This window comes from Nyctereutes procyonoides, unplaced genomic scaffold, assembly GCF_905146905.1.
Source record: "Nyctereutes procyonoides isolate TBG_1078 unplaced genomic scaffold, NYPRO_anot_genome, whole genome shotgun sequence".
NCBI classification, from domain to species: domain Eukaryota; kingdom Metazoa; phylum Chordata; class Mammalia; order Carnivora; family Canidae; genus Nyctereutes; species Nyctereutes procyonoides.
In genome coordinates, this window is record NW_026575052.1 from 47,559,487 (window position 1) to 47,574,824 (window position 15,338).

The following is a 15,338-nucleotide window of genomic DNA, read 5'->3' on the forward strand; positions in this document are numbered from 1 at the left end:
TGAACATTAAGTTTGCCTGTGGAACTGGGGGTCAGCCCAGCTCACGGGGAAGTTCTAAACCCATCTTTCCTTCCTCACCCTAGCTGGAATGGGAGATGGGCAAGACATACACATATCACTCTCTCCTGGTGTGAAGAAATCACAGAGTGGGTTCTCTAGCCCAAAAGTTCGAGAATGAGTAGAAGGCCAAAGGCAGCAAATTCTTTATCATGTTGCAACATAGGACCATTCATTTAGCTACCAGAACCTCTCGTTTTCCCCATTGTCAGGTAGGACCTGTCAGGGATCTAAGGAGGGCTCTTCTGGCTGCCAGGAGCAGGAACTACTCACACTGGTCCAAATACCACAATGTGTTTATTATAAAGATGTAGGGATCACTTGGGATTCTATAACAGAGTATAAAGGTACATCCAGATGCTCCAGGAACATAAAAAGCTGTTCAAGATTGAGGCACCTTTTCTTTCTGGGTTCCATTTGGTCTTTTCTCTCTGTACTAATCTCCTCACTCTGGGGACAGGCTTCTTTGTATCTTTAAATGTGTACCTAGCACAACGTGGTCACGGGTCACAGCTCTACAAGTTGTCTCATTTTGTGCACTCATCTATACGGGCAACTTCCCTTGCAAGTCAAATTTACAGGAGTGAAAATCTGATTGGCCTCCATCATTTGATTAAGCCAAGCTACCTCAGTCACAGGACATTGCATTATGACAACCCCTGACTTAGGTGTCTGCCCATATGTTGTTCTTTTGTTTTAGTTTTAAAGATTTATTTATTTGTTTGTTTGTAAGCAACACACAGAAAGAGAGGCAGAGACATAGAGGGAGAAGCAGGCTCCCCTCAAGGAGCCCAATGCAGGACTCAATCCCAGACCCCAGGATCATGACCTGAGCCAAAGGCAGATGCTCAACCACTGAGCTACCCAGGTGGGACCCATGCATGGTTTTTTGGCCATGACTGAAAAAGCAAGTGGGGAGAAACACATGACCCATAAGAATGTCCTTTATAAGGGCTATGGGCAGAAACCCAGGACAATAGATGCCATCCCAGGACTAGTAGGCCAAACACAATATTGGCTATGAAACCATGTAACAAACATCGAGATGATTTCTGAGGACGGTGAATTTTACAGAGCATATTAATAAGTATTATTTTGTTTAATGGAAACAATCTTAAAAGGTAACACATTCTTAGACCCATTTTAAAAGAGGCAGAAACATATGCTCAGAGAGGATAAGGATGACCTCAAGGTCCCACAGCTGGGAAACAGCAGAACCCGACTTAATGTGAGGTCTTCTGACTCCAAGTCTTAATTAGGTCCTGGCTCATTTCTGAATCAACCACTCATATTGACTGGGTGGATTTGATGATGTTCTAGGCCTAGCCAGGGTTACAGGTTCCCTGATGGATGCAAGATTGATGACAAGTCACCCAAACCCATGGGACCCAAGAATGGGGGAGGGGTGGCTCCCCAGACAAAAAATGAGGTGCTGGTATCAGAATAAGGAGTAACGGCTGCCCAAGAGGAAAAATCAACAGCTATTCCTCTTACAGTGGGAAAAGTGAAAGGCATTTGAGACTGAGTTATCCTCAGTGGCACAAGGGAACGGTACCCTAGCACCTGGATGTAGATGTGGTGGGTGATGAAGAGTTGGTGCCTCTAGGGCATGAAATGCATAAAGAAGCTTGAGAGAAAAGATGCTGCAGCCACACTAGGCAACACCCCTAATGCCATGGTGTTTTGTTTTGTTTTTTTTTTTTTTAGGCCATGAGAGCTTCTGAAGGTTTTCTGATCTGGAGGGTGCCATGGTAAAAAATTTGGAGGAGGAAAACAACCTTCAAAATTTTCGAGTGTTATATAGGACAGTGAAAACATTATCTTCTGTGGGCCAGGAGTGGCTTCCTTGCCTGTGAAGGTTTTCCGTGAGATTTGTAATCACTTTGTCTGGAAGTCCCTGTGACAAGAAAACTGTGAGCACATCATGGAGAAAAAGCACCAGCAGGGTATCTGATTAGATACACCACCCCTTTTCAGGGCCTCCAACTATGTAGACCCACCCCAAACGAAGGTGAAGGTCTGAACTCGGTGAAACTGGAGTTTCTCCGACTCACATTCATGGGATGGTTGAACAGGTCTGGGTGGGGCCCCAGGGTGTGTGAACACCTTTCTGAACTAAGGAGTACTTTATGCCCTCCACTTCCATATCATGATTAAGCATGATTTACTGCCATTTTTAAAACTGCAACTGAACTTGGTGGTGGTGGTGAGGGGGGTCCTTCATGAGAATCCCAGGGTAAAATGTCTCAACACGAATGCACCACTGGGATGGGCCAAATCGTCAAGTAATGACTCGAAATGGCTGGGGTTGGACAAGTATCATCAGAGGGCTCTGAATGACACAATTCTTCCCTGTTTTCATGAGATCCAGTCATGGCTTCTTCTGGTCCAGAATGGAAAACAAATGCTGGAATTTAAAAAAATAAGCTATGCTTGCTGAGTTCAGGAATCAAGGTAAACTCATTCCAAGATTGGTCAAATTAGAACAGTGTTTGCCCATTTTATATTGCAATTATTATTTCAGGTCTTCTGCTTGTTCTCTGAAGTGACTTTCCTAAAAGGTACACTACTAAAGATCTTAAGAACTACATACTTCTCACACAAAGCATGAGGGTCCTCAAATAAAGACAAGTGGCAAATGGAGTTCATAGGAAGAAGTCATTGGAGAGTCAGGGGAATGGTACTTACCACACTTCCCTGATATTTAGAATATCTGTGTGATGCCACTGTGACCTGTATACCTTGCCCCAGGACAAAGTCCTGGCACTGTGGATTTAACTAGGCCTTGTGCCCATTCCTTAACCAACCAATCACCATGGCTGGGAGGATCTGATGATCTCATAGGCCAGAACAGGGCCACTGGTTCACTACTGGATCAAGGACTGATGCCAGGCCACCCAAATCCATGGAACCTAAACCCACGGTCCCCAAATGAAAACTGAGTTGCTGTTACCAGAAGGGCTATTGGATGCCAAAGAACAAGAGCAACAAATACTCCCTTGGCGTGAGGGAAGTAGAGGGTATTTGAGGGCTGGAGCTTCTGACACCTTCTCAACTTGGGACAGTGTGGGAGTTGAATGTAAGCTGTGTTACAGTTTGCTGGGGGTGAGTATCTACTCTGAATAAGTTACCCAGTCTAATACTTGGCTTCCTCATCTACAGAAGAGGGTGACAACAGTACCTGTTTCACAGGATTGATGTGAAGATTAATAAGATGAGACTTACTCCATCACTGTTCTCTTGCCACTCAACAGCTCTACGCCCCTCACTGTGGGAGACCTGATGAGTTCCTTTCTGCCTCAGAGGAGGTCAGGTGCTTCCTGTGTCCTACAAGTGCTCACCGTTGTCTGCTTTGAGTTCTCTTGCTGTCTCCTCTAGCACTTAATTTTTAAAATCTCATAAAGTTCAAGAGAGGGCTAAAATGCCAAGAAGATTCTCTATTTTTAAAGCATTAGCAGATCACACTAGAAACACTTGCTCTCCCACTAAAAGACACATGCTCATGGGATTTCTCTGGCAATCCCTAAGAGTCTGAAGGTCTGTCGTCGGCAGCTGGACCAGGGTGGGGACTGGGACTGTTTTAAAATTGTTAAATCTTTAAAAATGCATGCATTACATATTTCCAGCCAACAAAACATGGTTGGATCTTCTGCAGGGCCTGCCTCCTAGCAGTGTCCTTAAGGATGATGGGACCAGCCAAAGACTGCAGCTGGAGTCTGTGGGGCTGCCCAGACAACCTGTCCAGGACGGCCCAGACAACCAGGAGTGTCTGCCTACAGCTCCAGAAATGCGGAAACTATTCACCCAAAATGAGTGAGCAAAGGGCTCCTAGGAGAAAAGAAAGTTTTTAATCAAAACATATCTTACCCTTATTCTGGCCAGTAGGGAACCAAAGCTGAGTGTTTGCGGGAGACTGCTTGCCAGAGCTTTTTTGAAGGCTCACTGGTGAAAAGGATGTGATGAGGTTGTTGATGTTGGTTCTGAAGATGCTTAGGTGCAGGTTAGAAGAACCAAGTCAAAAATGGAAGGATACACTTCCATGCAATTAAAAAATGCTTACACATTTATGTAAAATCATGTGTGTCTGTATACCTATAAAGAAATCTTAAAACATTAAGAGCATATGGGCTCTGGAAGCATACAGACCTATCCTAAAATTTAAGTTTCACCACTTCCTAGCTTGTATGACCACCCTGATCCTGTTTCCTCATCCATTGAATTGGGGTATTTATGGTACTTCATAAGTTTTGAGGATTCGGTGAGTTAATTCATTTATAATACTGTCTCGTGCGTAGTAAGACAGTACCACATATCAGCTGATATTGTTGGTCACTGTCGGGAGTGGGTGAGGGTGAACAGTGAAGTGTACAGTTTTCCAGGAAGCTCCTAACTCCTGGTGCTCCAATCCCATCGAACTCACCTCTATCTTTCTCTCCCCTTCCTGCCTCGGTCCTTGCTGCCCTTGAGCCTGGGATACTTCTCCAATGGTCTAGATGCCAAATTCCTCTCCACCTTTTGAGATCCCTCTCCAGTGTCACTTCTGTGAAGCTTTCCCTGGTACTCGCCTCCCAAACAGAGAGGACCTTCTTCCTCAGAGCCTGGAACTACCTGCTGCACACCGTGTAGTCACGTCACATGGCAAACGTGGCTTCTCATACACTTGCTTGTCGCCGAGGCCAACTGTGATTTCTGAGGACAGAGATCATGTCTTGTAAGTCTGGGTCTTAGGAGCTCCTGGTGCATAGAGATGGTCAAGAAGTATTTGCTGGATGGAAGCACAAAAATGGACAGTGACTTCTCTGAAAAAAAATGAGGCCAGCTGTTCTCCACTCTAAGGAAAAACAGAAAGGAAGTGGACATAAGCTGCATCATGGGAAACTACAGTTAGACACAAAGAATTCCCTTGGTGAGAGTGTTAGATGCCAGACCAAATCCCCATGGGACAGGATGGAATTTCCTGGAAAGGTCTTCAAAAAAGAATACTTTTTATTTTGGGGGTGACTCTGATGTGGCTTTGCTTGAAGGCAGGCCTGAAGCCTGGTATGAAGTTCATAAAACTACCCATGAGCAATTCATGTGATAGTGAAGGGTCTCTGGCTCTCGGTCAGCTGGTTATCCAGATGGCTTCTTGTAACCAGCACTAGGGAGCGGGATGGGAAAGAATGTGGCTGTTTGCCTGAATGGAGGGTGGGAAGTCCCCTTCCAATGAGCCGAAATCCCAGAACATGAGTGAACGGGGTAGCTTGCCAGGGGTCACAAAGTCACCTTGTGTTCAAGAACCCAAGTCTAATGAGACCCGATTTCTTTCTTTCAATGAGAACTGCAGAGTCCAACAGAAAGGAGGAACTACAGGGCAAAGCAGTACTCTTCCGAGTTTGGTCACTTGGTCAGCCTGCCCAGGACGGCTGGACACATGCTGGGCCAGGCCCTGGGCTGGGTGCTGGGCAGACATGGCTGAGCAAAACCTGGTGTCTGTCCTTAATGAGCTGTTAATTAAGAAGATGACACTAAACATTTTGTGATGAAAAATGAATTCATTATAGATAGGAAGTACTATGAAGGGGCAAAATTGTTTGAGAGGAAAAAAGCTAGGAAATGACAGGCTACCCTTTACTGCCATTCCTTTACCGCATTTAACACAGGCAAGGCAAGCTTCTTCACCGAAAAAGGTTCAGAAAAGGCAGAAAAGGTTCATTAAGAAAAAAAAAATCTTTCCAATAACTAACCAGAAAAACTGCAAAGAGGACAGAGAGCCATAGTGTCAGAAAAAAAAATTTAATTTGATGGATGGCCCAAGACTTGGAGGCTAAGATAGGATTTTATACCTAAAGCCCCACATGAATTCAAGTCTTGATTAATTTGCTGGTTGGCCTTGTGAAAGCTTATTAGCTACCTGGGTTTTAGCAAACAAGAGGCTGGGGCCCGCCTCATGGGGTCAATTAGTGAAGATGAGACAAACGGTGTGACAGGTGTTGCTAAGTGCTGTGGGATACAGTGGGCTGTGGTTTTGATCACTTCAAATTAAAACCTTCCTGCTTTGATGCTCACCATCTGATGATAACTGGGTGTGCAGGGTGGCACTGTGAAGGATGTAGTGCTGGTTGGAATGCCCCTCCCTGCATACGGTTATTCGCACCTTCCCAGGGAGGCGCCTCACACACCTACCATCCAGCAGTTACTGCAATGGTTAGAGGTTCCCTTGGGTGCCATGCGGGGGGGCGGGGGAGGGCAGTCTGGCAATTCTGCCCAACCCAGCCTAGTCAATTAGTTGCAGTTTAGTTAGTAAAAGCAAGGCAAGACAATGACATTGGTGCGTGAAACACCGGAGAAGGAATTAAAGCCCTAATTTAATTCCCGAGATATCAAATGTGTTTGGGGTCTAAGAAAATTGCTTATTTACCTAATTTCAAGTGTCAGTCAAGCCCATTTCTAACCGAGGTATTCTTATAACCAATCATGCAGCCAGAGCTAACAGGTGAAAAACACCAAACCAACCACAAGGTATGATGCAATTTGAGCTCTGCTGAGTGGCTACTAAAATCAAAATGAAAACTTTTCTGTTAAAAAGACACAAAAGGGGAAGTGATGGCAAAGTCTGTTGGAAAGACCAAGGACAAAGACAATACACAGATACATACCATATATCTCATGGTATGTAGACACGTAGACATCAGATACATGTGTGCGCCACTCAGAAGGTCTTACCTAGTTGCCATGTGACCTCATGCATGTAGTGGGCTTCAGACGCTTGGAGAATATTCCAGGGTAGGCATAAGCTCGGTGATGGCACGAGTGCTGCAAGTCTGTTCTGTTCACAGGGGTAAGCCAATGCCTTCTTAAGTGACAAATGAGCACTGTGTAAGCAGTTCACGTGTGACCCACACATTCAAGTGGGCACCCCCAAGACCAGGCACTTAGGGGAGCCTCACTCTCCTCCTCCTCTGCCAGAGCCTCCCCTTGCCCCCTCCTTCTGAGCCTTCTGTGCTTGCCACAGAAGCCGGGAGCCAGTTATCAACCTGGGTCCTGGGCTGCAACTCTGAATATGTCTGGAAGGGACATGATGAATGAGAAGACTTAGTAACAGGAACTGGCCTGGGACCCTGTTACAAGTTCTAAACAAATGATGTACAAACCTGTGGCACACACCCAGCTGTGTGATGGGACTGTTGTGGCTCTTTGATTATCCCACGTGTGTTAATAAACTTCCATAAAGGAGTTGATTCAAAAATCAAATGCAGGAAGAATCAAAACAATTATACCTTCCGGAAGATAAAGTCAGAAACATTAAGTAGAATGGGGCTTCTTGAGGCTTGTTTGACATGCTTGATAGCTCAAGTTGACTAACATTAGACCTTTCCTAAAGAAAAGCAAAGCTATCCACAGCAGGTCAAAAATCAGCACTGCAGTTGTTACCAGCAACCACAGGAGTCCAGACCTGGGACCTGGGAGCATGTCTTTAGACTTTTATTTGAAGAAATATAGAAATATGCATCATGTCAAAACCTTATCAGAAACTCAAGAAACAAACGTGCCACCAAATGGAAAAGTCATTTAATTCAAAAGTCATACTTCCACTCGTTTCATAAGGATTGTCACATAAACCAAGCAAATGAAAGAAAGCCAAGTTTTAGAGGCCACTCAACAGAAATGGTATTTTCCTTATAGGTATGTTTAGTGACACAAAAGCACTTTTTTTTTAATTTTAATTTTTTTTAAAGTCTCAACATGGCAAGACTATTTTACTAATAACAGGGAAAAAGTTCTATTCTAGTCACAAATTATTTTTTAATTACAGAATTGGATTCCACACACCAGTCAATATTCAATACTGAAGTTTAAAACAGTGCATAATTTATGGTTTTTAAGAAATTAAAGTGCCATTTTTGAGTACTTTATTGATAATATATCACACAGCACTTTTACAGTATACTCAAAGCCTAAATTAGGAGTTAAACATGCAAATATTTTCTTCTCCAAAATAGGGACAGAATGTCTTTTAGAGTGCCTGTGACCACTAGCCTCGTAGTCGCTACTAAAGGTTTATGAGTTTGATGTTTCTCAACATGACTTTTAATAAGTTAATAAGGAATACAGCTGTAGATAGAAACAGTATGATAAATACATTTTAAAATGGCACTTAATTTACATCTTTGATCATTTTGATAATCAACAGCTTGTTTCTCTAACTTCTAAATCTTAAAGGCTGCAAAGGCTCAGCAGCTGCCAGCTTCTGTGGGTCTCTATATAAGAGTCTGTATCTTTACACATGTAGATGTGTGCTTCACATACACATACACAAACACACACTAATACACAGATACTTTAGAATCATCAGATCAACCTCTTCCCACAGGTACAAGGGTGATCCCGGCACCTGGATTCCCAGGGTAGTTGCTGATAGGGGTCTGTTGGGACAACTCTGTAGAAATGGCACATGCAGAATGTCTTGACCTCTCCAGGACCACTCCAGGTAAATCTGACATGGTGATTACTGACATTCTGGTTCTGATCACACTCAAAACAATTTTCATGTCATAGTAACTGCTACTCTTATATGGGTCTAGGACTGTGCCAAGTCTTTGCTCGCTACAGCATTCCACCTTGAAGGATGTTTCAATCTTGTAGAGTCCTGTAAAAACTTTTGTAAAAATACTAGTTGTGAACTTTTTCTGTGTGACTGATTTTCCTGTTAAGAACTATATTCGTCCCTCTTAAAAAGACAATCCCAGTTGTTCGGTGTGGTTCACCTGTCTCTTCCCTCTACTCCTCGCACTGCTACACATCCAATACTTTTCACCCCCCAATACAAGGGCTTCCAAAAGATGACCACATTTCAGCAAGGGCTGGTGGCTCTGAATGACATCTGAATTCTCTGTATGGTCTCTCCCTCTACTTTGTGAAGTTCTTTAGTTAGATGAGTACTGTAGGCGATGAAAGGAAAAAAGCTAATTATTACTTGTTGGAGTCTTGTCTCAGGCATGCTGTAGGATTGTGCAAGGATCATTGCTCTACTGTTGTCATTTTGATGCTACAATTACAGAGAAGTGGCTCAGCACCCAGCCGAGCAGCGTGGTTGCCAGACACATCTGAACACGAGATAAATTTTTTAAACGCCAGCTAAGGGTGTGTGAGAGGACACCCAGTTGACTTAAAAGACATGTGGGGCAGGGTTGTCTAGGTAATTGATTACTGTCAAGTTTTCCAGAGATGATAGATAACTCTGGGGATAGAATACTAGGACATTCCTTCTAAAGTCAGGTAGCTATTTGGTTTCTTCAAGGCTGGCTATCTACTTTGGTAATATGGTTGCTCATAAAACATTCTTTACTAGGGAAAACTATAAGTGCCATGGTGGCCACTCTTGTACCCGGGACTCCTGTGTCTATAAAACTGTTGGTCCAGACTTGCTTTTGGAAACAGAAGCCAGAGGATGAAAGGTGCCAATAAACAGGTATGAATAGGAGATCTCATTACCTTTAGTTGATTATTTGTCTCCCTACCCTTTAACCACGGATGCCTCTGCAGTCTCTGTAGCTCAAGACAGAACCTCTGGGGTGACTAAGCTTGCTGTTGTCAGGAGAGAAGGACTTCCCTCTGAGCTATAGGCGTGGCACACATAGCCATGGAGTCCTGGAAATGCCTGAAATGTTCTTGTCACTAGTATGGCTCTGTCCTGATAAAGCCAATCTGCCAATACTCAATTGCTTATTCTTTTTTCCTCTTTGCCTCTCCGTCCAAAAAAGGACTCAGCAAAAGGAGCCGAACTAGAATTACATTAAAAAAGACAGTTTGGTCTGACAGAAGTAAACACGTATTGGCTGTAGAAATATTAAAACACTAAGCAAGAAACTGGCTCCAAATTATAGGATACTAAGGAAGGCTGTGCTATACACGGTCCATCCCTACACACTGACTTTTGAAAACAGAAGACAGTATCATCAGTCTTGAGCAGTTTACTTGCTTGGGGGCAGGGGTTTGAAGTTATCTTTCACAGCATGGAATTCTATAGCTATGGAATCCTTTGAGTACCTGAAGGAGGAATGAGAGATGATCATAATGCCCAAGATAAAGATTCAGACCCTGAGTGCATGATCCCAGGGCCCTACAAGAGAAACACAAGGTTCCTAGGAAAGCTCAGGGATCTTGGTCCATAGTCTTCTATTCTGACACGTAGTCCATTCTCCTAATCTGCCCTAAAGTTCCCTATGCAAGCAGGATTAGGGGTGGGGAACATAGATGGTAGCCAGGGTAAAACCTATTGTTAGTCTTCAAATTCCTTCCCTTTGTTGACTCACATCCTTCATGGTTTCTCCAGTTCTGCAGCAAATGATGAGGAGGTGAGCCTGGCTGGGAAAAGGAAGCAGAGCAGCCATCTGTCACAGGCCCAGCATGGCCACAGGGAAGCTGGGAAGGGGTCTACTACCTAAAAATTCACGTTGGCAGCAGCTCTCTTTCCCTCTGGCTTCAAATCAGGGCCAATTGAGGAGGGAGGGACAGGCTTCCAAGTGGTCAAGCTGGGGCTAAGTGCCGATAGCTATGCTTCAGGGAGGAGCTCGCAAAATGTGGGCCTGGGCCTTCTGCTCCTCTACATTAGCTCTACTCAAGGTACCAGCAAGGCAGGTGACAATTTAAAACGTCATAGGTATTAAAACAACAACATGTGGAGTTCTTGTCATTTAGAAAGCACGGTGCCACAGAGCATGCTTGTCCCCTCGAGCCTCACTGAACAGGTTCCGAAGCTGTTCAAAGTCTACAGGGAGTAAGTGTAGCTGGTTTGTGTGTTCTCTTCCTTCTTGGATTCTCAGTAATAGCTTTCCTGGGTCCTATCTTGGTCTCGTCCAGTCTTAATTCTCATTCCCTGAATTGGTAGTGGTAGTGTCCTGCTTGCTGCTGTTAAACTGCATAACAGCTGTGTAATCCTTGAGCTGATGAACCGAATCACAACAGCAAACTCCTTTAAATTTAAAACCATCTATAAGGCTCTAACAGCACAACCTACATCCCTCTTTGGAGTTTTATTTTGGGGTTATAGGAAATTTGAGATGAACAAGAAGGGAAATATTTAGGGAAAGAACAAGCAGCAGCATACCAAGGACCCCAAATCCTAAGAAGCCAGTTTTTTTCTAGAACTTATACACACACAACATTTACAAAATAGCTTGGCCTCATGTATACAGCCTTGGAAGATGCGCAGAGGAGTGAGATAGAAGAACATGCAACTATCCCATTGTCTTCTGTCCTGACATCTTGGGGTACCAAGAAATACACCTGAGAAGAAAAATGAAAAAAAAATCTAACTCCTGGCCCCACCTATGTGAATCCTGAGCTTTAGTCTTACTACTGAGCAAGAGTTCTTTGAAAAATTCATTGCCTGAAAATGCTTTCTTTCTTCAAATTCAAAGCCCAAGAAAAGCTAAAAAACACATGTGGATAAAGAAGACTGAAGACCATCAGTGTGTCATGTCCACCCATGAGAGCCAGCAGAGAGTGTGTAGAAATGTGTCTTCCTTCCTCCAGGCCAGAGAGGGGATGACCTTGACTGTTCAACCCTGCCTCCTTTCTGTCTCCCTCTTAAACACACCTACTCAACAATCAAAGCTTAAATGTATGGAGCAACTAGCTTAAAGATTATCAAATATAAAACTTTGCTATATAATATTTCAAATCACTCTATTTACAAGTTTATCTTTTCAAAAAAAAAAAAGTAAAAGATACAGTAATTCAACACAATTCAAGTTTTTCTTTTCTTCTTTAAACTTCCCTAAAGAGGAATTCCAGAAGCAGGAAATACTCTGGAGCGACCCTGCCATCCTGAGAGGCTCTTGGGGAGCTTGACAGTCCATCATTTTGGAGTCTGTCTGCCCAGAGTCACTCTTGCAAGGACATTTGAATGTGGAAGATACTGGGAACTCTGTTCCTCTGAAGGTCAAGTGCATGTGAAATGTCCAGGCCCAACTTCCCCATACCTGGTAGTCTTCTATAAGACCCAGCCCCTTCTGGACCAGGAAATTCTCTTTCTCAGAAGGTACTCATTCCACCTTCCATGCCCCAACCTTTTGGTGTTCTCCTGAATCATAATGGCTTACAATATTAGTCTTGTGCCTCAAAAGCCTGAGAAACAATTCCAATTCCCTTTTTCTGAGTGGCAGTGAACATATATGTCCTTTAAAACTACAGACCATAGGGTTAGCCTGGGAATCATCCTTGAAAGCCACCAGGGCACTAGTGCTCAGCAGCCCAGCACACTGCCAATGGGGCTGGTCAGTGAGGGGCTCGAGGCAGGCAGGGACAGGGAAGGGGCACGGAATGAGAGACCATGAGTGAGCAAGTCACCCACGGGGAGGCAGCGTACTGAACAAACACCATTGCATAAAGAACAGAAATACTAAGCCTGTATGTAATTTAATCTCAAGAGGTTACTAGAGTTTGCTCCAAATATATCCTGATGCTGCTGAAATTCATCAGAAAGGGAACAGTTTCCAGCCGCTATTCTGTCGGCCCCAAGCAGACCACTTTCATTCCTTGACTTTCTGCTTAAGGTTTTTGGAAAATCATTAAAAAAATGACCAAAAAGGGGGGAGAAAAAAATATGTCATGCAGAAAGACTGTTATTTTTTTGGTTTGGTTTCAGAGTAGGTTGGGTTGCCGTGGTTACGAGGTGATGGCAGCCCTCAGTGGCAGAGAAGTTCCTAGCTTGGGAGGGGGAATGTGGGGTGTGTGTGTTCTCTTGCACGAGAGGATGGAGCTGAATTCTGCTGATGCTTGGCCAAGGCTGCTAGGAGATGGTGAGAGATTGCATCTTATGTAAACAGTGCCATAACCCCTCTTCCTCCTGCATGCAAACAGACAGACCCAGTTGCCTATATAGCACTGAGGGTCTCAAGTATTTAGAAGTGGGGTAGAGAGAGTATCTACTGTAAACAGAAGCAACGGGCCCAGCCTGGGCCTCAGAGCCAATGCCCAGCCTACCTTGTTACAACTTATCTCCTCTTGTGTTAGACTACACTGCATGCTCTTGAGGACTACTTACATCTTTCTTACTTCCTTTTTTGGAAGGTTGGGGTTTGGATGACTGCTGAAACAAAATGAATGCTCCCTATTTTGGGCGTTAAATGAGAGGAATGGCTTTGCAAGCCTTTCCTTTGGTTATCAAAATCAAATGGCTTCCACTGCTGATTCACTTTTGTTCCTTGCAGCATCACCACATGCCAGCTGACATGATCATGGGGTTGGGTGACACAGAGTTCATAGAAACATTCGTGTTGACAGGTAACACAGTCACCCTGCATTTCTCAGTGGCGAAGAGAAATGGCCTGCAACACTGGAATCAGCAGTTGTCATGGATACCATGGAAAGCTCAGCAGGTCTGCTGGGGCCCACAGTTAGAGGAACTCCACGTAGTTCTCAGGTATGAGGCCAGTCTTTCCGTTCAGAGTTCCCTCCAACCAGCCGGGCTCCTGAGATGGATGAACTGTGCAGGAAGAGGGGAGAGAGAGCAAGTAAAGAAGATGTTACAGATAGGGCAGGTGGCAGATATATATAAGAGAGAGAAAGAGAGCGAGAGCGAGAGAGAGAGAGAGAGAAAACAAATACAAATCAGTGCAATCGCTTGTTATATTACACATTTCTAGGACTTATTTAAACCAGGGGTTCTTAACTTTTTGTGGGACATAACCTTTGTAATGAAGGTTATTCCAAATGTTCTTTTAACACAAAAAGAAACAGAGATGGTCAGAGTTTTGCACAGAATTTTAGGAGTTTCCTAGACTTTCTGAAGTTAATTGGTTTAAACTATAAAGGAGTGACAGATTTCTACTTTTTAGGTTAGAAGTCAGTTACATTGCTCCCTCCATAAATTTATCTAACCATCCATCCATCCACCTATCCATCCATCCATCCATCCACCCACCCATCCATCCTTCCTCCAACCCATCCATGGTACACATCTACCTAACCCAGTACTGCCTATCTACTGAGTAGAGTACCCATGGAGGAATGCTAAGAGCTAGTCTTTAAAGATACTTAGCATGCATTTTGCTAATCTAATTAGGCATTTCACTTTCCTTTAAATCCTTAACCTCTGCTTCTAACCTCTTTGCAAATTCCTTGTGTTTTTCCCTGCGTTCTATAGCTTTTGAATAGCCCCCTCTCTGTAACACCCATACTCTTTCTTAGTTTTCTTTCCTGTTCTCTAGAATTTTCCACTTTCCTACACACAAGACTTAAAGCTGTCTTCTTCCCCTCTCTCTTGCAAGTTTCAAAAATCTGTCTCTTTGATTTTTCAATATCCAAAAAGTATAAACTAATTTCTGTGATACTACAATCTATCTTCAGAAATTACTGGGATATTGTAAAGAGTATATAAAATGCAGCTGAGTCTGTAAAGTTTAATAGCAGAAAGAAAGAGAGAAGGAATCACGGGACCTGGAAATGGGGTAGGGGGCATTCATGCTTGTGAACTGGGAATATACAAATCACTCTTAATGGGAAAGGCAGTGTATTTGCTCTTAATGTATTAGGAAAACTCCAATTTTCTGAGATTGTTTGGAAAGAATGAATTTTCCCCCATTCCCCTTCCTAGGCTAAGTGAGCTTGTTTTAGAAAAGCATTTCCACCCCCATTGGTACTATATAACTCTAGTTTCAGTTTGTAGGGAAAGAAGCAAGAACAGAAACAAAAGGAAGCAACAGGGAAGTAGCAAAAGGACACACATCGAGGCCTGCAGAAGATGCAACATCAATGTAATCTCAAAATGCTTCTTCAGGAAAAAACAAGGTCAAACATCTATTAGTTGGCCTCCAAAATGCTTGCATAATTTTGTATCACTAGGCTCCAGGAATAAACCCAAAATCGTGAATGTACTTCAGATTCATGACACCTATACAAGGAGCAGTCTGGAAGAGAAGTCCCATGGAAGAACACAACACAACTTAAAAGCAACCTGGCCTACCAATGATGAAACTCTCCCAACTCACCCCTAAGATACTAGCTCCCAAACCACTGACTTCTGCCCATCCATCTAGATGACAATGTTAAGATCACTGGAATTTCTGCACCAATAAAGTGGTTATAATAAAACTCTCACTCTGTTAATGTATTCCTTTGAGGTTCCATGGGCCAATTTGGAGAAAGCAACCAGGAGGGAGCCAGGACTCAGTTGGGCTGGTCAATAGGGGACCCTGTGTCATTTGACGAGTTACTTGGACTGGTCAGCAAGGCTCTCTACTGGCAAAACCTTGCTAAGGTTCTGGTCTCAACAGCCACCCAAGCTTTGGGAAACC

At 43.6% G+C, this 15,338-nt stretch overlaps 1 protein-coding gene across 2 annotated transcripts in view; it reads right to left on the bottom strand.

The window, feature by feature from the left end:
- Positions 1 to 7,589: 7,589 nt before the first annotated feature.
- Positions 7,590 to 15,338, bottom strand: part of ARHGAP26 (Rho GTPase activating protein 26) — a 418,379-nt gene continuing 410,630 nt past the window's right edge. For both annotated transcript variants that reach the window (XM_055332159.1, XM_055332158.1), the window contains exon 23: positions 7,590 to 13,528. In XM_055332159.1, coding sequence (XP_055188134.1) covers positions 13,440 to 13,528 — 89 coding nt within the window. In that variant the 3' untranslated portion in view covers positions 7,590 to 13,439. The remainder of the gene's footprint in view (positions 13,529 to 15,338) is intronic.